This window comes from Saprolegnia parasitica (assembly GCF_000151545.1).
Source record: "Saprolegnia parasitica CBS 223.65 unplaced genomic scaffold supercont2.1, whole genome shotgun sequence".
Taxonomy (NCBI): domain Eukaryota; phylum Oomycota; class Saprolegniomycetes; order Saprolegniales; family Saprolegniaceae; genus Saprolegnia; species Saprolegnia parasitica.
In genome coordinates, this window is record NW_012156395.1 from 711,378 (window position 1) to 732,655 (window position 21,278).

The window sequence follows — 21,278 nt, forward strand, 5'->3', positions numbered from 1 at the left end:
TCAATTGTCCGGATAACGCAACTTCTGCGGCTCGCGCCAAAACGGGAATGAGCGAGAGCCCCGAGGCGAGCCAAGCGACCGACGGAGGCCGCGCGGCCCGGCGGATGGGGCGAACGAAGGAGTGGGAGTGCAGCATGTGCACCCTGCTGAACGGCTACCAGCGGAAGACGTGCGCGGCCTGCGGGGCGGCGCGACCGGACGCGCCGCTGGACGCGCTCTCCCAGCTCTCGCAGGCGCTGCCGACCAAGCCCAAGAAGCGACTACGCCTGAGCATGCCAGCGGCGCCTATGATGAGTCAGTTTGATCCACCAGCACCATCGTCGCCCGACCAGAAGCGACCGCGGACTCAAGCGCCGGGCCAGCGTCCCCTGCGAGGAAAAAAGGACAGTGGCTGGGGCGCTTCCCAGACAGCGGCGCCCGAGCCACACATGGGCGACGATGACGAAGAGAAACGACCGCCACCGACGCAGCTACAAGCCTCACCAGCGCCGCCAAGCCTCAAAGTGCCCGCCCGGGCGACGAAGAAGGCCGGACTGCTTCGGCCACGGTCGTTAGTCCGGCCCAAAGACGAGCTCGTACCGCAGACACCACCACAAAACGACATGGATGAAGCACCTACAGATGGAAACGTGCCTGTGGCTTCGATCGAGCAGCCACGACCGCTCGGCAGCTTCTTTTTCGGGGCCAAGTCGATTGCGGCGTTTCCGAGGCTGCAGAGGACAGTAGCGCGACATAACGAGACGCCAGCGTCGGCTGCCGCAGCGCCCTCGAGCCTTCCGGCGTTGACACAGTCGAACGGTCCTCACACGGCCGCGGACTTGATGGGTCGTTGGATGACAGCCCCGCGCAAGCCCAAGCCGCCGCCTGTCGTCGAGGCGCCACGACCCGAGCCGGTGCAACCAGATCCAGAGGTACCCGACTTGCCCGACTCGGCACAGCGAGACGAAGCACGGGCACACGAGGTGCCACCCGAGCCATTGCCGTCGCCAAGAACGCCGCCATTGGTCCAGGAACCCCCATCGGCCGCCGATCTCGACTACGATCATGGGCTGGACCTGACGCCGCCGGACGATGCGTCTGACGTCCCGGAGCCTGCATCTGCCGTCGTCAAGAGTGAGCGACCATTTGCGGCGCCTGCGCTGAGCACGGACGATGGCGAGGCACCGTGCTTTCAGCTGCTCGATTTCGCAAACATGCCTGCTGCGCCGGTTGCAGCGCCTACGTTCAACCTGCTGCCGCCCGAGAGTCCGCCTCAATTTAACATGCTGAGCATGGTGGCTCCACCGGCGCCCGAGTCGCCACCGGCCTTTGCTTTGCTTCCGCCGCAAGCCGCCGCGACGAGCCCTGTACCACTTGCCAGCGTCGTTCGAACGATACCGGGCGACGAGCTTGTGGCGTCCCCGCGGCGGCTTCCCGTGACGAGCCACGCGTCGTACGAGACGTCTCCCGAATCACCGCCTCGCTATCGTCGACCAACAACTCCGGTGGAGCGCCCCGTCGTAGCCTCGCCAGCGCGGGCTCGGGTGTCCTTGACCGACAACGTGGCCGTGACGCCGCCTCGTAGCGCTCGTCGGTCGTTTTTCCAAGGCGACACGGGTGTCGACGCCGACAACGACGAGATCGACTCGCCCGTTCTTGCCTTGTCGGGTCGCAAGGCAGGACGACCGTCGCCGTTTGCAAAAATGCGCCAAGTGGGACTGCTCGACGACTCGAGCGACGACGACGACGACGACGACAAGGATGTCGTTGTCGTACCCCGACGCCTCCGCAAGCCACTGGCCTACGAGTCCCGAACAAGCCCCAGTCCGCGGAGAAGCCCCGTGCGACGTGCCCCAGTGTTTCGAAGCAACTCGCTCGAAAGTCCCATCCGAGCACACGGCCTATCGCCAAGAAGTAGCCCGATCCGTCCTCGGCGGCTGCCTTCGTCGCCGAGCAGTTTGCCGAGCAGCCCCGTTCGTCACGGGTGGGAGTGCGACCAGTGCACGTACGTCAACGAAAACCCCAACGGTCTGGCGTGCGCCATGTGTGCCGCACCGAGAAAGGTCGCGACGGACGGACGCGATGACGTGCCCTGGACGTGCAACATTTGCACCAACGTCGAAGTCAAGGATCCGCGCAAGTGCACGCTCTGCGATACGTCCCGAGGTACTGGCTGCGTGTATCCATAATGCCTCTCAGCGTCGTATTTGGCTAGAGAACGACGGGTCGTCGCAAGTGTTTTTGCGGTACACTGCCACGTTCATAGGACCAACAATCCATGCGTCTTGTGTGTAGCGACGTCGACGACGACGGCGAAGGCATGTTCCACTGTGGCGGTGACTCGAACGACGAGGCTGCTGACGTTGTCGACTTGACCAAGCCCCGCGCCGTGGCCAAATTTTACGACTCGGATTCGATCGAAGACGTCTCGGACAACGAGGTCGTCGCGATGCTGCCATCGGCCCGGGACATTCCGTCGGCGCTGCGCGAGTTCAAGCACTTTACACCCGTCGCGAGCCTGCAAGCGCGTCAAACCGCGAGCGATCCAGGCATCGACTACCTCAACATGTTTGGTGCCAACCGGTCCGTCGCATCGCCATTCGTCGCATTTTCTCATTGCTCCCGTCGTCGTAGCAACGGCAAAAACTACGGCGACCGTCGCATCAAGCGCCAACGCGAGTCCAAGAAGCGCGTGGAAGAGCAGCGGCGCAACCCGGATGCTGGCTTTGACGCGGGCAAGCCCTCGAAACGCGGCAAGAAGGGCGGCAAAGGCGCGCGCTACAGTAGCAAGTCCAAGAAGACGTCGCCCGTCGCCACCTTTCGCAGTACGCCGTCCCTGGATACACGGAGCGATGAGCGATGGAGAATGGTTCTAGGTGCCAAGTATGCAATGCCGGCGTCGTTTTCGCTGGCCAGTGCGGCGACCAAGTCGACCAAGTCGGGCAAGCGCAAAGCCTCCGCTGACGCGTGGCTGAGCCGGTCCGCTCCAACCTCGTCGGGACCTGTCGTGCTCTCCAACACGACGTTCGAGCCGCGTGGGAAGACCAAATCGATGCGTGTGGTCGATGGCGGCATGGATTTCGCCAACGTCGGGCCGCCCGCGCCGCGCCGGCCGTCCGGTCCTGTCGAGTTTCGTACGTCGGACCTCGCAACGTGGGAAGGCAAAGGCTCGCTGCATTTCGGCTAAGTTAAGGGTACTTGTCGTGGAGCGTAAAGCTGTCGATGGCCGTGCGCGAGACCTTGGACATGGTCACGAGCGCGAGGAGGCCGAGGCTCACAAGGGCGCTGATGACAAAGAGCACATCGAACCAGCAATAGTACACGTAGTAGTCGATCGGGCCGAGCACCGCATCGATATGGCGTCTACACAGCCATGGACAATATTCTCCATCATCCATTCGAAAAAGAGAGTCGGCTGTACTTGTGCTGCGTCGGGAGGTTCATGCGCATCATGACAAACGACGACACAAAGTACATGCCCATGAGCTCGGCGAGGAAGAGCACGACCGAGTTGTTGGAGACACTGCTCGAGAAGGTTCGAAACACCTACGTAGGAGAAAATGCTGCTGGCATCTTGCACTCGTCGCTTGTACCTTGAGGAGCATGAGAAGAAAGCCGCGGGTCTGGGTGAAGACGAGGATGCCCACGAGCGTCAGCGACGAAATGTCCGAGATGAACCGGACATTGATCTACGGGTTACCTTATCGCAAGAGGATAATGGTAAAGAGTACCCAGGACGCGAGCGTCGGCCAGAGGTACAAGATTTTCTCCATCGCGTTCGTGATCGGGTCCTTGTCCCGGTCGCGGTTGAAGACGACGTTGACGGTGCTCATGACCATCTTGTAGAGGCAAAAGCCGCAAAAGAGATACCCAATGAGATTGAAGAAGCGACCCTTGAGCGTACGCATCTCGGCAGCGCGCTTCTACACGCGCGATGTTCGACCCATCGGCCTTGCTAACTGGATGTGCGCACCTGGAGTTCGCGCATGGCGTGGATCTCCAGAAAGAGTTCTTGGCTCAACGTCTCGAGGATCTCGACTTCGTTTTGCAGGTTTTGAAGGTAGGATTCTACATGGCATGTAAGAGGTTAGGAGGTTCGGACGAAGCGACTACCTTTAGACACTTGGGGTGAGGCCCAGTGCCACAAGCGCAGGAGCGGGTTCGACCGGCCCGATGTCGTCGACGCATCGTGGCCCGGAACGTACCGACGCTCGACGACGATGCGCTTCTTCTTGGTGACGACCATCTCGAGGTTCTGGCGCAGACGCCTCTCGAGGCAGCGCACGTCGTCTTCCTCGACGTTGCGCCAAAACATGCTCATGTACTCGTACGGGCCATTGACAGCGCCAAAGCCCGAGAGCACCGCCATGAAGTTGACCCCGAGGAAGCTCACGCGGCTCACAAAGGCCTCGAGCGAGACGAACCACGCCATTGTCGTGGGCTGTGGCGTCGCGTCCTGCACGAGAGTGACGTAGTCGCCGAGCTTCCAGAACGCGTAGAGAAAGCCGAGCTCAAAGGTCGTCGCGAGCAGGAGCGCCGTGCGTCGCCGGCACTGTTGCTCGCGCGCCAGCGTAAAGATGAGGACGAACGGGATGAGGTACGCAATGAGGAATGCGAGCACGACGAGGTCGATCTGCCACACGAGCTGGCGCGTCTCGCTGCCGAGGACAGCCGCGAGCTCAAAGATGACAACCTCGAGGATGCTCATCGAGCACGCGAGGCAGACGCAGAAGATGAGCCGCGAGAAGACGCCCGTGTCCTTGACCTCGTAGTCCTGGAAGAGCCATCGCGAGAAGAAGATGTGGGCAAAGGCGAAGAAGCCGACGTAGCTGCCGCCCACGACAACCAGCTCCAGCATCGTCCCAATGTCGAGTCCGGATAACGGTGGGCTAAACTGGGACAAACATGCTTTCGCGGTTTCGACGTGCAACTTCTGTTGGGCTGGGTACACCCCCAGTCGCGAAGGTGTGGTTTCCCTTGCAGCGCCGGAGCAGCATGCACAGGCCCCCGTGGCACGCTCGTGCTACGTCATGTACTTGTAGCTCGGCTGATATGAGAGGCGGCCGTTCACATCATCTCGCTGAAATGACGATGCGCAAATATCGGTATATACTAACGTTACGAGGACACGTGTGGCAAGCCAGCATCCGAGCCCACGACAGCCGCATGGCTGGCCGTCGCTGCTGGTCGTAGCTTCGACGAGCGCCGACATTCCGACGGCGCAAGGGGCGTAACTTTTTCACAACTTCTAATTTTCCATAGTTCATGATGCTATTTAATAGTTCGGGACCCTCGCCATTCGTTTCCGAGTCTCGCGAGGAGGGCTTCGCTGCTGTGTGTCGAGGACGTCACGGCCGTGGGGCCACTGCTGTACTTATCTACTAGTATGGCTTGGCCGCGCAAGTATTGGCGTGCTAATACCAGTCGCCATCCCGATCCTGTGCGACAGCATCCGGATACGGTGGACCCGACGTGCCGGCTCGTACACTCAATGTACGACCAGTACAACCATACTGAAACAAAGATAGAGTGTACGTACAGTACATCCTCCGGGTGTTCGACGGAAACAGACTGCGCAACAGTAGCTGGCCCTTTGGCTATTCTCTACTCGCGATGAGGCAGAAGGAGCCGGCGACGCACAAGCAGTCCAACACTGGTGCGCCCATGGACAACAAGCCCAAGCCGCAAGGGCCTCGCCCGACTGGCGCGGCGACGCCTGCGGGCGCCGGCCAGAGCGGTCGCGTCGGCTGCTTGCGCATGATCGACAACCGCCAGTTCCACTACGTCTACATGCTCTTGCTCTTTTGCGACTTTTTCGGCAACTGCGTCGCGGTGGCCTTTACGTCGCAGCAGACGTTCTACAAGTGGGGCCTCAAGACGCGGCTCTACTCGTGCGGCTTCATGGTGCTCTACCTCCTCGAAATGCTCTGTCGCGTCGTGTCGCTTCGCGGCGCGCTCTTCCGGTCGCCGTCGTCCATGTTCGACCTGCTCGCGCTGCTGCTTCTGGCGGGCAGCTTGGCCGCGCGGTAGGAGCTTTTCACTCCTCCTTATAGAATGGTGTATAGCCTGCGTGACGTAGATTTGTCTTTTCCGATGCGCTCTCCAAGGTCATCATCTCGCAGGACGGGTACTTTGACGCGCCGCAGTCGGAGCTGTACCCCAAGTACAAGACGAACCAGTACGAGCAGTACTGGACCGCGCTCTACTGCCTTGTCGCGTCCGCGCGCATCATCTTCAAGCCGCGTGCGCGCATCTTCTCCAAGAAGCTGCACCGGTACGCCGACTCGGACCACTTGCTCATCTCGATGGCGTCGCTCCGGTCGTCGCTGCGTCGCATTCCCAACATCACGGAGGCGGCCATCGAGATGATGGAGACGGACCTGACGATCATTTGCGGGCGCACGGACGGCGACATGAGTCGCGCCGAGCTTATGCAGTTCCTCGAACGCGCTCTGTACTACCGACCCAAGGAAATTTCCGCCAACACGTTCCTCTCGTACCTCCGCGACATTGACGCGCAGTCGTCGCAGTTTGTGTACGGCGCGCTGGACGTGATCAAGTCGACGCTGCGTCACTGGTCCAACCAAAAGGGCGCGCTCTTCTGCACGATCGTGGTGGTCTTTGTGCACGCGGCCATCGTGCCGGGCCTTGCGTACCTCATGCAGATTCTCGGCGACTACGCATTTCCCAAGTCGGTCATTGACACGGCCATCTACAATGCGAGTCCGTCGTCGTCTCAAGTTTGTATCCAGCCGACTCATGTCGCATGTCCTGTGTAGCGACCAACTATCGCATTGAGCGCGCGGTCACGTACCAGAACGTGACGACGGATCAGCAAGGCAACGACATTACGCTCTCGTACATCAAGCCCGAAGAGACGCTTGCGATTGGTGTCATTGGCATCCTCGTCATTTGCGTGCCGTTTGCGATCGTCGACTACTCGATGGGGTACTTTCAAGCGCTCATGATCTCCAAGGCCACCGAGCGCCTCCAGGACAAGCTACTGCGCACGATCCTCGCGCAGCCGACGCTCTTCTTTGCGAAGCGCAGTGAAGGCGACTTGAACAACCTCTTTCAGTCGGACATTGCGCGCGTCAACGCGTTGTGGCAGGCCATTTTCTGGGTATTTTTCATTTTCATTTTTTCAGGATTGTATCGAGGTATCAATCCTGATGGTGGTGGATAGAACCTCATGCACCCGATCGTGTCGGTCGTCGTCGGCTTTGCGTTCCTCTGCTACTTTGAACCGACGGCGGGCATTCTCTCGTTTGCGTTCTCGGCCATCATCGTCACGTCGGGGCCGCAAGGCCGCGCGTCGAAGCGCTCGAAAGACTTTGGCTCCAAGAACGCGTACGTGGCGGCCGAGTTTCAAAATGCCATTGCGTGCCAAAAGGTAGGCTCTCGATGGATCGATGGATCGAATGATAAATTGATACATGGCGTAGGTCGTGCGGGCGTACCGGATCCAAGCGCCGTTGGCGCAAAAGTTTGCCGCGAGCACGCTGGCGCTGCACACGGCGCAGTTTCTCAAGGACTTTTGGGCCGGCGTCGTCCAGATCTACGTCGAGTCGGCCATGTACATCTTTGTCTCGATCATCACGTCGTGCCTCGCGATCAAAGTCTTTAACGGCGACATTACGGTCGGCGACTTTTTCTCGGCGGTCACGCTCCTCGCGCGCATCTCGACGCCGGTGACGGTGCTCGGCGGCTTTATGCGCGTCGCGATCGGCAATGCGTCGAGTCTCCAGCGCCTCGACGAGATTGTCTACAGCGTACGTTGTTGTATATTGGACCAACTCTGTCCAATATTGCAATCCGTATTGAGACCGATGGGTAGGAGCTGGCCGACCAGACGCACGACAAGGAAGACGACGCCAAGCCGTCGCTGAAGCGCATGCAGCACGGCCTTGCGACGCGCGCGCTGAGCTTCCAGTACGACGAGACGTCGGACCACTGGGACCTATCGGACGTGCACGCGTCGTTCCCGCTGGTAAAAGCCACCACTTGATAGATTGATACGACGATGGTGCTACGCAGGGCCACTATGTGTGCATTGTGGGGCCCAGTGGCTGCGGCAAGAGTACGCTTCTCGGCTGCCTCATGCAGTTTTACGCGCCGAGCGACGGCGCGATCACGATGGACGACGCGGACGTGGCCGCGCACTCGAAGAAGAGCTACATGGCGCAGGTGGCGGTGGTCTTTCAAGACGGCGGCATCCTCAACGGCACGATTCTCGAAAACATCGAGTTGCTACTTTCGACATGATGGTCATCTTTGTCTCATGGTAGTATGATGGATGGTAGGTTTGGCAACATTGGCGCGACCAAGGAGGAGTGCATGAAGGCGGCCGAGCTCGCCGAGTGCAGTGCGTTCATCAAGAACCTCAAGGACGGCTACGAGACGGTGGTCGGCCAGCATGCGACGTGCAACCTCAGCGGCGGCCAAGCGCAGCGCATTTGCCTCGCGCGCGCGCTCGTGCGCAAGCCGAGCGTGCTCCTTTTAGACGAAGCGACGTCGGCGCTCGACACGGAGACGGAGGCGTCGATCATTGATACGCTGCGCAAGCTCGCCAAGACGACGCACATGACGGTCGTCTCGGTGACGCACCGTCTGTCGACGACGCGCAATGCGGATGCGATCCTCGTCATGGACGCCGGTCGGCTCGTGGACCAAGGCACGTACAACGAGCTGCTGGACCGCCCGATGGGCCTCTTTGCCGAGCTCGTGCAGACGACCAAGGAGACGACGCCGTCGACGCGCCAGTCGCTGAGCTACGGCAACGAGTACGTCGAGGACCTCTCGAACGTGCTCGACACGCATCGCGCGCTGCAAGAATTTACGCAGCAGTTGCGCCCGCGCGTCGTACGTCCTCTCTCTGATCAAAAGTGTCTGAAATGCATTATGTAGGACAGCGCCAACTCGGGCGGGTGGCGCCGAAAGGAGTCGGGCGCGGCGTTGAACCGCAAGATGACGGGCGAAGCCGACAACTACATCGTCTTGTAGTGGCGCCGTGGAGGAGAACCATCCATGTATACGGCATAATGAATGAATTGCATCCTGTATCTGGGTGGTTGCCAAAGTTGCAACGGAGCTCGTCGGCGTGCGATCGTCGGGAGCGTTGGAAGAGCACTGATGGGATGTATCCTGGTGGGTGCTAGCAGCAGCCGAGGACAGATTGGACCGCACCGAGCGAGACGAGGTGTGCGAGCGTGGAGTGGCATTTGTCCTTTGGCGGGCTTGCAATATGTACGCGCCGAGGTCGATTGTGACACGTGGAGACACCGGTGGCGTGGCGGCAGCGGGACAAGGGTGTCCCTGGGAGACGATACCTTTATAACCAAGCATTGCCAAGAATCAGCCGATCACCACCAACAAGCACCTCGTCCTGGCACACCAGGAGAGATGTGTGGTGCATCGTCGGAGCGCATGACCACATCGAGATCACGCCCCGCGCCGCTCCTAAACATGAAAGGCCACGGCAGCCCCGTGCACCGGTGGTTGCGATGACGGTGCGCGTTTGGCTTGCTGCAGCGCCGTCATCGATCTCGCCCGATAGCTCCGATGCTACCCGCCAGAGCGCCTAGGCGGCAATCGACCTACGCTCGGAACTGCGGGTAAGGCGCCCTCGAGGCGAGGTGCCAGCTCTCATTTTGCAGGGGTCCGCACCGCGGCCGGGTCGGAGTCGCCTTGGCCAGCGTTGGGGGACCGCAGCATTCGATCCACGGGCTCTGCCATCCGTACCGGGTGGCTGTCGCTTGTCTCGCGTTGGTCTAGGAACGTAGTTGTTGATACGATGCTGCGCGTGGCTTGGAACGCGTTCGGGTTGAATCCACGCGTCGATGGTCTGGCCCACGAGCCAATCCAGAAGCGCTGCGGCAAGGTGCGACGCCGATCCAAACGACGACGATGCGACCTCTATCCGCATCGACAACGACCTGCACCACCAAGTACTGGACTGAGGCGCGGGTAGACAAGAGACATCGCACAGAGAGTTGCTGCGTGCAAGGCAGGTTGAGGTTGAGATTCGGAATACAAGCAAGGTGTATTGGGTTAAATGAGTTGGCTTAGACATCGAGCTGGTTCGAGGACGTCCACTGGGCAATGAGCTCTTGGCGGTAGGCGTGGACGTGGTCCTTATTGTACGTGTAGCGATGGTTGTCGCAGTTGCCGCGGCAGCCCGAGCACGTGTCTTGGTGGCACGGCACACCGTTCCGAGCGCACTCGCAATCTACGCTCTTCCATCAGTCCTTGCACTTAGATCTCGTCGCACCTTCGGTCGTGCAGTTCTTTTCTTCGGCGGCCAGCGTCTTGGCCCGCATCATGAGCTCCGGCTTGCTCATGTGCGCCGTGTCCACGTCCCGCTCGTGCAGCCACGCGACGAGCTTCTTGATGTGCATCTTGGAGACCTTCTTGACGAGGTCGCCGCACGAGCACCCGCAGTGCTCTATCGCAGTCGCCGTCAGCCTCGCTACCCAGCTACGCTTTCTACCTTCGCGCGACGTGCGAATGAGCGCAAACTCGGTCGCTTGCTCGTGGGACAAGGTGGCAAAGACGTGCGCATCGCAGTCGTCGTTCGAGACTACATGCAAGTGAGTTCAAGGACGAAGGGAAGGAGGCAGCGCACTCGAGAGCCGGCGCTGGCGCGCGTTGGTCGTCGACTTGGCGGGCGCAGTGTCGTGCGGGGTGTTCGCCGCCTGCCACTCGTCCTCGGCGGTCATGAGCACCTTCTTCCGCTCGCGTTCCGTGAGGCGGGCGACGCGCTCAAAGTTGGACTTGGCCTTCTCCGTCGCCGACGCGACCGTGTCGACGGATCCGAGCGAGATGTCGCCGACGTGCTTGCCGAGACCGAGCGCCCACGCCCCTTCGCTGGGGACGGCACTTCCGCCACCCGGGCAGCGGAGGAACTCGCGCGCTTGGACGTAGCCCCACGTCACCATCTTGCCGCCCATCGACTGCGACTTGAGCTTCGTCTTGGGCGGCGATGGAAACGCATCGTCGCTCCAGCTGTGGCTGCGGCTCTTCTTTTTGTTCTTCTTGGCCTTGGCCTTGGGCGGCGTCGGCTTGTGGGGCGGCGACGCCGGCGCGTTCGTCGGGAGGCGTGGCGGCGTCATCGGCGCCGAGAGTGAATGGAGCGGCGGTGTCATTGGCGTCGCCATCGGCGCGGCCTGCGGCGTCGCGGGCGGCGTCTCGCCCGGCGCGTGCTTCTTGGCCTTCTTGGCCTTCTTTTTCTTCTTTTTCGGCGTCTCTGGCGTCGCCGGGCCCGACTGCGCTATCAGTGCGGTCTCGTCAGCTTGGTTGTTTATACCAGGCGTCGGCGTCACAGGCACCATCGCCGGCGACGCCGTCGGCTCCGGCGTTGTTATCCTGTCGGGCGCCTGGCTGGGCGCCGGCGCCGGGTGGCACTCGGGGCGGTGGCTCGGCCATGCGCCGATCTGGCATTCTCGGTTGCAGAAGTAGACTTGACGGCATTGACCGCATCTACACCTTGCGAACGGCGCTTGGCAAAAGTAGCACGTGGGCATGCTGCGGAGGAAGGAGGAGGCAAGCTTACGAATGATCCCTTGGGCGCTGGAACATGCAACGCTGCGACATGTGCGGCGGCCTTAAAAGCGCTGCTTGTGATTGGCCAAATAAGTTTCTTATTTCCACCACTTCGAGCGCACGCTGGATACTTGATAAAAATCGCTCCGGTCTGCATACAAACGCAAGGCATTGGCCACTATTTTTTAAAGTGACTCAATGTACGAGGGTACCGACGGTCCTGGACGGCGCTTTGATACAAAAAACAAGTAGTACGAACGTACGACCGAATGTACGGCGCCGATGCACCCGGTGCAAGAGAAACTTCTCGAAAGCGCCCCGCGACGCGTGGCACAACAAAAAGGCTCTTAACGGCACGCCGCCGATTCCGCGTCGCAACGGGCGACGGCTCGGACGCCAACCAGTGTCGTTGGCATCTTTATTTGCCGATGGCGAGTAAACGCCATGGCGTTGCAGTACCAGGTACATTGCGTGGTCACTATTGTCACGAGTTTGCACGGGACGGCGGGCGTATAGGCGTGGTCTTACGGGCAGCCAAGAGCCGAGGCGTGAGGAGCTTGGTCTGGGTGCCAAGCTACCGGCGAGAATGGCGCGAATGCTGGCGTCTTTGCGGCCGCCTGCACGCCACGCAACCCGCTCGTAATGACTCTGCGGATCAGCTTGAGGTTGGCGACTGCAGTATCTTTGCGCACAACCGTTGAAGGTCGTACGTATCTCCGGGCTCGCTACAGCATTTCAAAGAAGAGCGGCTTGGTGCCAGGGACGCGCCTCGACTGCGGGTACATGCATGTATCCGCCGGACTGTGTTCCTCGCGAAGCTTCCACATCGTCCACATCCGCATCCTCTGACGTGGCACGGGGTGGCACGGCTAGCAAATATCCGGAGATCCGGATAAGAACGCGGATTCGTTCGCGCGCTTCAAGTGCGCGATCTTGCGGCGGAGCCACGCAGCCATAACACATCATGGACGCGCTTCGGACCATTGACCTCGCGGGTATGCGCAAATCCGTGCGTGGCCCCGAGGCGAGAGCGCCGGCTGCGGTCGCCCGCGAGGTCTGTGCAGAAGCAACACTAGGATGGCCAACACTCGATGCTGTAGGTGTGCCAGCGGCTCGGCCTGGACCCGACGCGGACGCTTCACGATCTGCTAGTCGAGTACTTGGAGCACGAACCGCCCAAAGCCAGTGCAGTGGCGACGCCGATCGAGGCCGACGATGTGCACCAAGACGAGGTCGCGCGCCACGAAGCCCGTGCGGCGGGCGTGGCGTCCATCGTGCAGCGCGTCGTGCAGCACGGCTACGTCGATGCGACCAACCCCGTTGTCGATTTGTTCGACATGGAAATGTTTCTTGGCCGCTTGCACGAACTACGCGACGCATTCCCGCCGTTCTGGACACACGCGCTGGCGATCAAGGCCAACCCACTCGCCGGCATCTTGCGTCACGCCCAGCCACTCGTACGCGGTCGACTGCCCCGTGTGTCCCTTGACTCTTGTCTAGGGCTTTGGCTTGGAGACTGCGTCGTATGCAGAAGCAATGCACGCGCTGCGCTTGGGCTTCTCGCCCGACAAGATCATCATCGACTCGCCGTGCAAGACGGCATCCGAGCTCGACGCTGTCCTCTCGCTCGGCTGCTACGTCAACCTCGACAACGTTGCTGAAATCGAACACGTCGATCGTCTCTTGCGCGAGAAAACAACAACAACGGCAGCACCCAAGATCGGGCTGCGCATCAACCCCGTTGTCGGCGGTGGCACGATTGCAGCGTCAAGCACGGCGACCGCGACGAGCAAATTCGGTTTGATCTGGACGCCCGAGACCAGCGACCGCCTTTTGTCGCTGTACAAAGCGCACCATTGGCTTCAAGGCGTCCACGTCCACGTCGGCTCCCAAGGTAGTAGTATAGTACTAGTACGGCGACAAAGTACCTTACAACGTACTACGAGGCTGCGCACTCGCGCTGCTCGTGGCCGGCGCCAAGCGCGCGGTGGCGTTCGCTTCGTTCATCAACGATGCGCTCGGTCGACGCCAAATCGACGTGATCGACATTGGTGGCGGTGTGCCCACGAGCTACGACGGGCTCAAGGCCGAGCCTGTCGCGTACGCTACGTACGCGTCCCTATTGCGCGCTGACGTACCCGGTGACTTGATCCATTGATACGACGACACCTCTCAAGTCTACGATCTGATAGAGCTTTTCTCGGGCGAGTACCGTGTCATCTCGGAGTTTGGTCGAAGTGTCTTTGCCAAGCCCGGCGTGACGCTGAGCCGCGTCGAAGCCGTCAAAGACTGGCAAGGTGCGCGCTTCTTGAACGCGCGGTTGCAACTACGCCCCTCTAGGCCACAAGGTTGCGATTCTGCACTGCGGCGCCAACCAGTTTCTGCGCTCCGTGTACCTCCCGACAACGTGGCCGATGGTCTACTCGGTCTTTGCTGGCGACGGCAGCATCAAGCACAACGTGCCGTTCGTGGCGCAGGACCTCGCGGGACCGCTCTGCTTCTCGGGCGACGTGGTCGCGCGCCAAGTGCGCTTGCCGCAAGTCGCAGCCGGCGACTATGTCGTCCTCCACGACACTGGCGCCTACACGATGGCCATGTACTCGAAGTTCAACAGCATTCCCGCGCCGGCGACGCTGGCGTACACGCCAACGTCCGTGGCAATTGTCAAGGCGCGCGAATCGCTCGATGCGACGCTGGCGTTTTGGGGCAGTGCGTCCGAGGAATTGCAATGGCGTCCGTGCAGCTAGACTCCTATACGTCGACAGGCACGTGTGTTGCTTCCGGAACCACCACTTGAATCATGCAGTTGAGTATCAATCTATCGACTTGAGTTCATTCCAAATACTTCTGTTCTTGTACCGGTACTGGAATGCATTCTGGACCCTGGGCGACAACAGAGCAATGAGTCGAACCGCGCGGCCACGGCCCAGCGAGCGACTGCAGAAGAAGATGATTGCTAACCTCTACGTTTAGAAATCTCTCAAACGCGCAAATCGTTCATAGAGGCACTTTGGGCCAACGTTGGTGATGCCAAGGGTCAAGTGACCGTGTGATGCCAAGGTTAAGTGACCCGTGGCGATGCGACGTGTCGGACAAGTTGTCTTTTTTAAAGATGTGCACAATAGTGTCGTCGTCTATTATTCTCCATTTCTTCTCGTCTTACATGAGCGAGATGAGGACGTCGGTGACCGTGACAAAGACGAGGAAGGCGCCGCTTTGGATCCGCGTGACGCGCGTCGCGTCCTTCTGCACGTAAAATTCGCGCCTGTCGTTGGATGAATACCAAGCGGATTCTTTCAAAAAAAAGTTTACCGAGCGTCGTGGATGGCCGCCATGTAGTGCGAGAGCATGCGGTCAAACTCGGGGAGCTCGGCCGCCTAGGATGCCATGATGAGAGGAGAGTGGGGAGAGAGTGGAGTGCAGTGTGGAGAGCGCACCTGGGACTCTTGGAGAAGCGCCCAGTCGATGGACTCGCGCGGCGGAATCACGGGCGGCGGCTGCGCGATCTGGACCTCCTTGGGGATTCCGGCAAAGTGGTACATGCACCGGAGCTTCTCCGTAAGCTTGAACGTCCACTCGAATTCCGAGAGCGCCTTCTGACGCTGCTTGGTGTGCGCCTTGGTCATGTGCATCGTCTACGCCGCGTCGAGAAATAATGCGCGCGGCAACCGGAGGCTCGTGCGTACGTGGTGTTCAAAGAGGTCGTTGAGGAAGCTCTTGTGGACGCCGCAGATGTTGAGGTACAACTGCTGCATCTCGGCCTCCGAGAGAGCGCCATCGCGGTTGCTGTCGAGGACCGCAAAATGACCTGCGCCAAACTATGAGACATGCGTAATTGGTTTCGTCGTACGTTCGAGCCACTGCGCCGGCGAGCCAAGCGCGTAGAGTTCGAGAAGCGTATGCACGTCCGCACTCGCAACAACGCCTGTGCGGTGGTATGACAACCGATCGTCTTTCTTGCAGAGGTGCAAGTACCGTCGTTGTCCTTGTCGAGCTGCGCAAAGTACCGCTTGATGTCCTGGCACTTGACCTTGGCGTACAGGTAGTGCATACTACGCACGGACGACGCCAGCTTTTCGTCCGACGGCCGGTTGTGGTCAAAGAGCGTGGGCTCGCCGGCGCAGGCGTCGTCTTGGAGCGACTGCAACTTTGCAATGACGGCGTCAATGCGGGCTTCGAACGCGACCTGTGCTGCTGCGTTAGCGCCAGAGTGCGCGGCGGCCATGCACCTTGTCGAGCGTCGCATCCTTGTCAGCAAACGTATCCCGGAGCCAGGTCATGAAGGCGTCGTCTATACTCGTGCAACGGATTGCACGCGAGTTCCAGACCGCGCAGTTGGGTACCTTGGTCAATCGGGCATGCGGCTTCGAGCGTCTCGACGGCCCGCTGGGCGTTCTGAATCGCCTTGATGTCCATCTGGTCGTCTACGCCGAGGCCATGAGCCAAAGACAGTGCGCAGCGGTGGTACCAATGATCGTCGTCGTGAACTTTTCCCACGGCGTCATCTCCTTGATGAACTTGGCCGGCGTCTCGACGGGCGCCGCTGCGGGGGCGGCTTCGAGCGTCGTAGAAGACAGTGTCCGCGAGGCCATGGCCGGCGCCAGGCGGCGCAGCGCGCGGCTGCCCATGCGCAGAGGCCCGCGGCCCAACGTCGACGCGAGCATTCTCAGTGTGTGTGAACCAACATTTATCGACGCGGTCATTGGCTTCCTCTGTAAACCTATATACCATACGAAATCAGAGGTTTTATGCGTGTCAACCGCACGAGAGCCTCGTCGGGCAGCGAGAGCAAGCAGCAACGACCAAGAATGCCATGCAATGTGTCATCCAGACGTAGCCAGCACGCTACAAAACGTCCATTGTAGCGTCGGTGAAACACAACTGGACGATGCATCATATCAGTGGTCAAAATGCTACGGCGCGCGATGCCCCACGTGGCACTCGACGAGCCGCAGAAGAGCCGTGAGCGTCTCGGCCAGGCCATCCAGGCGGGCCTTTGTCGCTGTCTCTAGCGTCAGAAGCTCGCTCGGCCGCCGCGCAGCCAACGACGCCTCGAGTGCACTCATCCGATCGTTGAGACGCGCCGAGTCCAGCCGCATGCGCTACACGCTCATGTAAGCGACGCGTTCCTGATGCGACGCCGGAGCTACCTCTTCCATATCATACAAAGACGCGTCCACGTCTTGCGCGCCAGTTTGTCGCGCGGCCGTCGCATCGCCCACGTCGTGGCGCAGTTCCCGGAGCTGGTCAAAGACCGAGCGCAGCACGTGGTCGTGCCGTGTGCGCACAGCGTCCATATCTGCCCAGCGCGCGGCCGCGCCGGCCGCCGTCTCTACCAAGCGTCTCTGTACTAAATATGAACCAGGAAATCGCACCTCGAAGCTGGTCGTCGGTGCGTTGCAAGCGGCCGCGCACCTCTCGCTCGAGCTCGCGAAGCTGGCGTTCGTGGTCGACCACGAGCGCATCAAACTTGGCGCTCAGGAGCGCGTTCGCTTGGCGCAAGATCGTCTCTTGCTGCTGCGCAACGTCGGCGTCCGTGCGTCGCAGGCGGCGCTGGAGGTGCTCGAATGTATCTCGGAGGCCGTCAACTGTTTCGGCGAGTACGTGGCAGTCTACAATCGCCTTGCCAATGGGCAACTGCCGGGATATATACCGTCATACCGCGCACAAAGTGCTGGAATCGAAACTCGAGCCGGTCGAGTGCGTTGCAGAGCTCGGTGCGACCGTCGATGCAGCTCTCGTGGACCATGTGCAGCTTTTTCTGGACCTCGTTGTGGAGCTGCCCAACGTCGTCCGAGAGGAGGCTCGCGAGCTTCCCAAGGCCGACGCGCGTCGAGCTCACCTGCGCCTGCAGCGACGCCATGGCCCCCGCTGGTTCTTTTGGCGCCACCATGATCCTGGATCGGTTACGTGCAATAAATCGGGCCACTGGTTCACGTTCAATTTTGGCAACCGCCGCCGCATGGCACGGGACGTCGGGTCTATGGGTCGCTTTGCGACGCAGCTCTTTGCCCCGTCCGAGCCGCAGGGAGGTAACCGGCTAGCGACTATCGCGGCCGCGGCCCGGCGACAGAGCCTGTCACCCGACAGCAATGGCCTCAAGACGAAGAAAGTCCAGCCCGTCAACTTTTCCCGCTTTCGCGCACTCGAGAGCCGCGTCGGCGAGTGGCGCATGGACAGCTCGTTTCGCCAGCACAACGTCCTCGTACGACCTGCGACTCGCTGATGTCTTCCTCCAAGTGCCAACGCGCGCGATGTAGATGTTGATCAATGCCATGTTTGGGCTTGCGCTCGCGATCGCCGAGCTCGAGCTCTCTTGGGAGGGCCCGCATGACGCGCCGTCCCACGAGGCGTACGCCCTCAAGAGCAAGCTGCACCATTATCCTGTCTGCATAGGGTTGGCGAGTCGCTCCGCAGTACGATTCTCAAAGCCATCATCTCGCTCTCGACGCTACTCTTACTATGGCAGCTCGTGCGGCTGCATCAAATGATGTCGCTCGAGAAGAAGCTCGTGTGGGGCGAAGCCTTCAAGATGCGATACTGGACAACCGAAATGACACTCCGCGCCTTCTCCGAAGGGCTTTTACTGGCCGTCCACCCCGTACACACACATAACCGATGGCCTCACCTTGGATCATGACGATGTAGCCGCCGTATACGAGCCACGAGGTGCTCGAAGCCGGCGCGATCTTTATGCTGCTCCGCTTCTACCTCGTCGTCCGCGTCGTCCGCGACCACTCGATGGTCTACCGCAAGCGCAAGGACATCGTCGAGGTACGAAAGACTTGGTTTAATCGCCGCAGGGCGCATCGCCGTGTAGCAACACTTCAAGGCGACGCCGGCGCCGCGCTTCAACTGGTGGCTCACGACACAAATCGTGTTCCAGCACACCCCGGGCGCGACCCTCCTGGCCTTCACGGCCTGGTGCATTGCCGCCTTCGGGCTCGCGACGTACTTTAGCGAGCGGGACGCCAACCCCGAGACGTTTACGCTCGTCAATTCGACGTGGTATGCGTACACGGCCTTTCTCACCCTCGTACGACTTGTTTTGTATCAAGATATCAAGTGTGGAGCGCGACGTGTAGGATTTTGAAGAGTACATTGTGTCCACCGACACCGCGCGCGTCATCACGTGTCTTCTCATCCTCGCGGTAAAACGGCGCAGGACGCGCTAAAAAGGCTGAACGCTGGAGCGTTTAGGGTATTGTGCTCAATACGCTCGTGGTCGTTGCGATTCTAGACAACATTTCGCTCGATGCCAAAGGCAAGATTGCCCTTGCGTTCGTCTACCGGGCGGAGGCCCACGACGCAATCCGGGCCGCGGCCGGTGCGTTTATTGTGACGTGGCTGCGCTGGAAGCGGGCGCAGCGAACGCTCTTGACCGCCGCCGAGTGGCGCAGCCACCTCCTCAAGGTCACGCGCGCGCTCGACGCCATGCGCATTGCGCGCTACAAGAAAAAACTCACTGAGCAGAGCCTCGGCGACCCGGTGCTCGACAAGCTCCAGAGCCTCGACGCGTGGATCCTCCAGATCTGGGCCAAGCTCCACATGGACGGCTTGGACCTTGCGAAGCGAGAGACGAGACCAGCACCGCGGCTGCAGACGTCGCGCAGCCTCAGTACCGTGCGCACACCGATCGCCGCTCGCTCCCCGAGTGCCCCGATCGACGATCGTCTGCCGAGTGCGCCGGCGGCGGAGCGTCGGCCAGGTGTGCCGGCGGCGGTCGAGCGCACCGAAATTGCGTGCCTTCGGCTCAGCCAAGAGCTAGTGCAACGGCAAAACGAAGACATCCTGCGCACACTGCAAGACATGTTGAGTCGTAACTAAGCTCCCACATCGCGTTATATATACCGCAACAACATGTCACCACACGTCATGGACGACGCGAAGGACAAGTTGGACTTTGTTAAAGTGCCGCGAGACGCAAGGCGACAGCTTCGCCGATCGCAAGCGACGACGTCAATCCTGGCGACTCGATACCCAGGAGGTGCACGAGCTCTTTCCTCGTTCCATCCTACAGCAAGGTCAACGTCGATGTGTGCACGACACCCCTACGACGTACGACGATGCGAAAGTCGGCGTCTGGCTCGCCGGGGCCGACGATCTTGGGACGGATCCCGCTGTAGTCGGGAATGAGCTCGGCGTCCATGACGCCCGGCCAGTAGTCGCGGATGCGAGCCGCAAATGCCGCTGCTTTGTCGGGATTGACCTGACAAAAATGAAACATTTTGAAGTCCGACGAAATTGTCGGCGAACAAGGTGTGCGCTACCTGGTAGTCGATGTCGGTGACCCACTCGACGTCGGGGCCGAACCGAACGTTGCCGTCGAGGTCGAGCGTGGCATGGACGCCAAGACCGCCCTTCTCCGGCACGGGGTAGATCAAGTGCCTAGCTCAAAATATCGCAGCCGTCGCCTCGCTACCCAGTCGATGCTGACTTACTGGAAAGGCATGCGTGCGACGCCGCCGAGCTTAAAGTACGAGCCCTTGGCAAACTTCGTCGGCTCGGCGATGCCAAAGGGGCGCGGCGTGCCTACCATTCAAGCATTAATAGGACGCAGCACGACAGAAGGCGGCGAAAAAACCTTCAAGGAGCGCCGCGAGGCGCAGAGCACCGAGCCCCGCGGCGTTGACGACCGCGTCGCACGTGATGACGTCCGTGGCACTCGGATCGTCGGTCGGGTGCGTCACCACGTCAAACGTGCCGTCGGCGTTGGCGCGGCCGCCAGCAACGGTGCAGTTGAGTGCAAAGTCGCAGCCATAGGCCTCCGCGTCCCCTGCGCACGCCACGTCATCCCCGTCGACCGTATTTAAAGGCATGTCCTACCTTGCATGGCGAGCATGAGCGCGTGCGAGTCGACGATGCCAGTCGACGGCGACAGCAGCGCCTATCCAACACTCGTCTGACGTATAACGTGGGATTCGACCTACGCCGTGGGCCACGACGTCGGGCTCCAACGCATGCACGTCCGAAGCAGTGAGAAGGCGGACGTCGGTGACGCCGTTCGCCATCGCCTTGGCCATGAGCGCTTGTAGCTGCTGCATCTACGTAGAGCGATCATGAAAAATGAGCATGGCTGCTGTGTGTACTTGGTCGGCCGACGACGCGACGACGAGCTTGCCGCAGCGCTGGAAAGGCACGTGAAAGTCGCGGCAAAAGTCGTACATGAGCTGTCGACCTTGCACACAAAGCGTCGCCTTCTGGCTCTGCGGCGCATAGTACAAGCCCGCGTGGATCACCTCGCTGTTGCGCGACGAACACTCCATGCCAATGGCTATAACCGCAAGGCGCATGAGCGGCAACAGAGGCGCGTCGGAGGCAAATACCTGCGTGCTGCTCGAGGACGACGACCTGCAAGCCGCGGCGCGCGGCTGACCGAGCGACAGCCAGGCCCACCGCACCACTGCCAATGACGGCGACGAGCTTGGAGGATGCCATCTCGAGCCAAAATGACGTCGCCGGCCTCGGCCAAAAGCAGTCCGACCTCGACGGTGATTGGCCCGTCTGGGTGCGGATCGAATCAATCACCCCACCGAGCGCGGACTGAGCGATGTCAGCTCAACACTTCTGCGCGAGAACAACGCGACTCGCTGGTCGAGATAACGTCAGACACTCAGCTACGCATGCGTCTGGCAAAGGAGCGTACCACATCTGGCGACGGAGCCACACCACCCTCGTAAAATGACGTCAAAATCGTCCATGTGATCGCCGCTCTGTTCGTCAAAGGGCCCATCTTTGATGCACTTTTGGCTCTGTCT

General features: G+C 60.6%; 9 protein-coding genes across 9 annotated transcripts; 4 read left to right on the plus strand and 5 right to left on the minus strand.

Moving 5' to 3' along the window:
• Positions 1 to 47: 47 nt before the first annotated feature.
• On the plus strand, positions 48 to 3,173 carry SPRG_00287 (hypothetical protein; the record flags this gene model as incomplete). The annotated part of the gene is made up of 5 exons (XM_012338389.1): positions 48 to 2,145; positions 2,195 to 2,225; positions 2,275 to 2,562; positions 2,614 to 2,804; positions 2,856 to 3,173. The coding sequence occupies 5 exons, from the start codon at positions 48 to 50 to the stop codon at positions 3,164 to 3,166; spliced, it is 2,919 nt and encodes a 972-aa protein (XP_012193779.1). The 3' UTR covers positions 3,167 to 3,173.
• Positions 3,132 to 4,884, minus strand: SPRG_00288 (hypothetical protein). The gene is made up of 6 exons (XM_012338390.1): positions 4,093 to 4,884; positions 3,953 to 4,047; positions 3,711 to 3,902; positions 3,573 to 3,668; positions 3,401 to 3,525; positions 3,132 to 3,342 (listed from the first exon to the last, which is right to left on the minus strand). Exons 1-6 carry the CDS (start codon positions 4,835 to 4,837, stop codon positions 3,168 to 3,170), a joined length of 1,428 nt encoding a protein of 475 aa, XP_012193780.1. The 5' UTR covers positions 4,838 to 4,884; the 3' UTR covers positions 3,132 to 3,167.
• Positions 4,885 to 5,585: 701 nt separating this feature from the next.
• On the plus strand, positions 5,586 to 9,069 carry SPRG_00289 (hypothetical protein). The gene is made up of 9 exons (XM_012338391.1): positions 5,586 to 6,005; positions 6,059 to 6,702; positions 6,759 to 7,102; positions 7,166 to 7,372; positions 7,425 to 7,751; positions 7,817 to 7,969; positions 8,017 to 8,225; positions 8,283 to 8,841; positions 8,887 to 9,069. The coding sequence occupies exons 1-9, from the start codon at positions 5,593 to 5,595 to the stop codon at positions 8,980 to 8,982; spliced, it is 2,952 nt and encodes a 983-aa protein (XP_012193781.1). The 5' UTR covers positions 5,586 to 5,592; the 3' UTR covers positions 8,983 to 9,069.
• A 933-nt stretch (positions 9,070 to 10,002) lies between these two features.
• On the minus strand, positions 10,003 to 11,525 carry SPRG_00290 (hypothetical protein). Its single transcript, XM_012338392.1, has 4 exons — positions 10,604 to 11,525; positions 10,469 to 10,558; positions 10,250 to 10,423; positions 10,003 to 10,207 (listed from the first exon to the last, which is right to left on the minus strand). The coding sequence occupies exons 1-4, from the start codon at positions 11,499 to 11,501 to the stop codon at positions 10,044 to 10,046; spliced, it is 1,326 nt and encodes a 441-aa protein (XP_012193782.1). The 5' UTR covers positions 11,502 to 11,525; the 3' UTR covers positions 10,003 to 10,043.
• An 871-nt stretch (positions 11,526 to 12,396) lies between these two features.
• Positions 12,397 to 14,359, plus strand: SPRG_00291 (hypothetical protein). Its single transcript, XM_012338393.1, has 6 exons — positions 12,397 to 12,574; positions 12,621 to 12,977; positions 13,021 to 13,414; positions 13,467 to 13,661; positions 13,713 to 13,817; positions 13,861 to 14,359. Exons 1-6 carry the CDS (start codon positions 12,485 to 12,487, stop codon positions 14,265 to 14,267), a joined length of 1,548 nt encoding a protein of 515 aa, XP_012193783.1. The 5' UTR covers positions 12,397 to 12,484; the 3' UTR covers positions 14,268 to 14,359.
• Positions 14,360 to 14,607: 248 nt separating this feature from the next.
• SPRG_00292 (hypothetical protein) lies at positions 14,608 to 16,148 on the minus strand (the record flags this gene model as incomplete). The annotated part of the gene is made up of 9 exons (XM_012338394.1): positions 14,608 to 14,785; positions 14,833 to 14,897; positions 14,958 to 15,155; positions 15,207 to 15,328; positions 15,371 to 15,445; positions 15,496 to 15,706; positions 15,750 to 15,811; positions 15,864 to 15,944; positions 15,989 to 16,148. 9 exons carry the CDS (start codon positions 16,146 to 16,148, stop codon positions 14,680 to 14,682), a joined length of 1,080 nt encoding a protein of 359 aa, XP_012193784.1. The 3' UTR covers positions 14,608 to 14,679.
• Positions 16,149 to 16,374: 226 nt separating this feature from the next.
• Positions 16,375 to 17,450, minus strand: SPRG_00293 (hypothetical protein). Its single transcript, XM_012338395.1, has 4 exons — positions 17,182 to 17,450; positions 16,896 to 17,132; positions 16,671 to 16,852; positions 16,375 to 16,622 (listed from the first exon to the last, which is right to left on the minus strand). The coding sequence occupies exons 1-4, from the start codon at positions 17,411 to 17,413 to the stop codon at positions 16,434 to 16,436; spliced, it is 840 nt and encodes a 279-aa protein (XP_012193785.1). The 5' UTR covers positions 17,414 to 17,450; the 3' UTR covers positions 16,375 to 16,433.
• Positions 17,451 to 17,482: 32 nt separating this feature from the next.
• Positions 17,483 to 19,415, plus strand: SPRG_00294 (hypothetical protein; the record flags this gene model as incomplete). The annotated part of the gene is made up of 7 exons (XM_012338396.1): positions 17,483 to 17,725; positions 17,781 to 17,872; positions 17,917 to 18,121; positions 18,169 to 18,294; positions 18,341 to 18,556; positions 18,606 to 18,671; positions 18,721 to 19,415. The coding sequence occupies 7 exons, from the start codon at positions 17,483 to 17,485 to the stop codon at positions 19,345 to 19,347; spliced, it is 1,575 nt and encodes a 524-aa protein (XP_012193786.1). The 3' UTR covers positions 19,348 to 19,415.
• On the minus strand, positions 19,317 to 20,958 carry SPRG_00295 (hypothetical protein; the record flags this gene model as incomplete). The annotated part of the gene is made up of 9 exons (XM_012338397.1): positions 19,317 to 19,534; positions 19,583 to 19,729; positions 19,791 to 19,908; positions 19,962 to 20,052; positions 20,105 to 20,296; positions 20,347 to 20,407; positions 20,451 to 20,564; positions 20,610 to 20,794; positions 20,847 to 20,958. 9 exons carry the CDS (start codon positions 20,956 to 20,958, stop codon positions 19,427 to 19,429), a joined length of 1,128 nt encoding a protein of 375 aa, XP_012193787.1. The 3' UTR covers positions 19,317 to 19,426.
• Between the last annotated feature and the right edge of the window lie 320 nt (positions 20,959 to 21,278).

Bases quoted from the DNA above. Each gene is read 5' to 3' on its own strand.
- SPRG_00293 (XM_012338395.1), bottom strand. From the start codon at position 17,413: ATGGTGGCGCCAAAAGAACCAGCGGGGGCCATGGCGTCGCTGCAGGCG. The intron at 16,853-16,895 runs GTGCGATTTCCT...GACGCTTGGTAG, and splicing joins CACCGACGACCAGCTTCGAG to AGACGGCGGCCGGCGCGGCC. The intron at 16,623-16,670 runs GTAGCTCCGGCG...ATGAGCGTGTAG, and splicing joins CTTTGTATGATATGGAAGAG to CGCATGCGGCTGGACTCGGC.
- SPRG_00290 (XM_012338392.1), bottom strand. From the start codon at position 11,501: ATGCCCACGTGCTACTTTTGCCAAGCGCCGTTCGCAAGGTGTAGATGC. The intron at 10,424-10,468 runs GTAGAAAGCGTA...CGACTGCGATAG, and splicing joins CATTCGCACGTCGCGCGAAG to AGCACTGCGGGTGCTCGTGC. The intron at 10,208-10,249 runs GTGCGACGAGAT...GGAAGAGCGTAG, and splicing joins AAAGAACTGCACGACCGAAG to ATTGCGAGTGCGCTCGGAAC.
- SPRG_00289 (XM_012338391.1), top strand. From the start codon at position 5,593: ATGAGGCAGAAGGAGCCGGCGACGCACAAGCAGTCCAACACTGGTGCG. The intron at 7,752-7,816 runs GTACGTTGTTGT...ACCGATGGGTAG, and splicing joins TCGACGAGATTGTCTACAGC to GAGCTGGCCGACCAGACGCA. The intron at 7,970-8,016 runs GTAAAAGCCACC...GGTGCTACGCAG, and splicing joins TGCACGCGTCGTTCCCGCTG to GGCCACTATGTGTGCATTGT.
- SPRG_00291 (XM_012338393.1), top strand. From the start codon at position 12,485: ATGGACGCGCTTCGGACCATTGACCTCGCGGGTATGCGCAAATCCGTG. The intron at 12,575-12,620 runs GTCTGTGCAGAA...TCGATGCTGTAG, and splicing joins CGGCTGCGGTCGCCCGCGAG to GTGTGCCAGCGGCTCGGCCT. The intron at 13,415-13,466 runs GTAGTAGTATAG...ACGTACTACGAG, and splicing joins CGTCCACGTCGGCTCCCAAG to GCTGCGCACTCGCGCTGCTC.
- SPRG_00288 (XM_012338390.1), bottom strand. From the start codon at position 4,837: ATGCTGGAGCTGGTTGTCGTGGGCGGCAGCTACGTCGGCTTCTTCGCC. The intron at 3,669-3,710 runs GTACTCTTTACC...GGTAACCCGTAG, and splicing joins GGCCGACGCTCGCGTCCTGG to ATCAATGTCCGGTTCATCTC. The intron at 3,526-3,572 runs GTACAAGCGACG...TCTCCTACGTAG, and splicing joins TTCTTCTCATGCTCCTCAAG to GTGTTTCGAACCTTCTCGAG.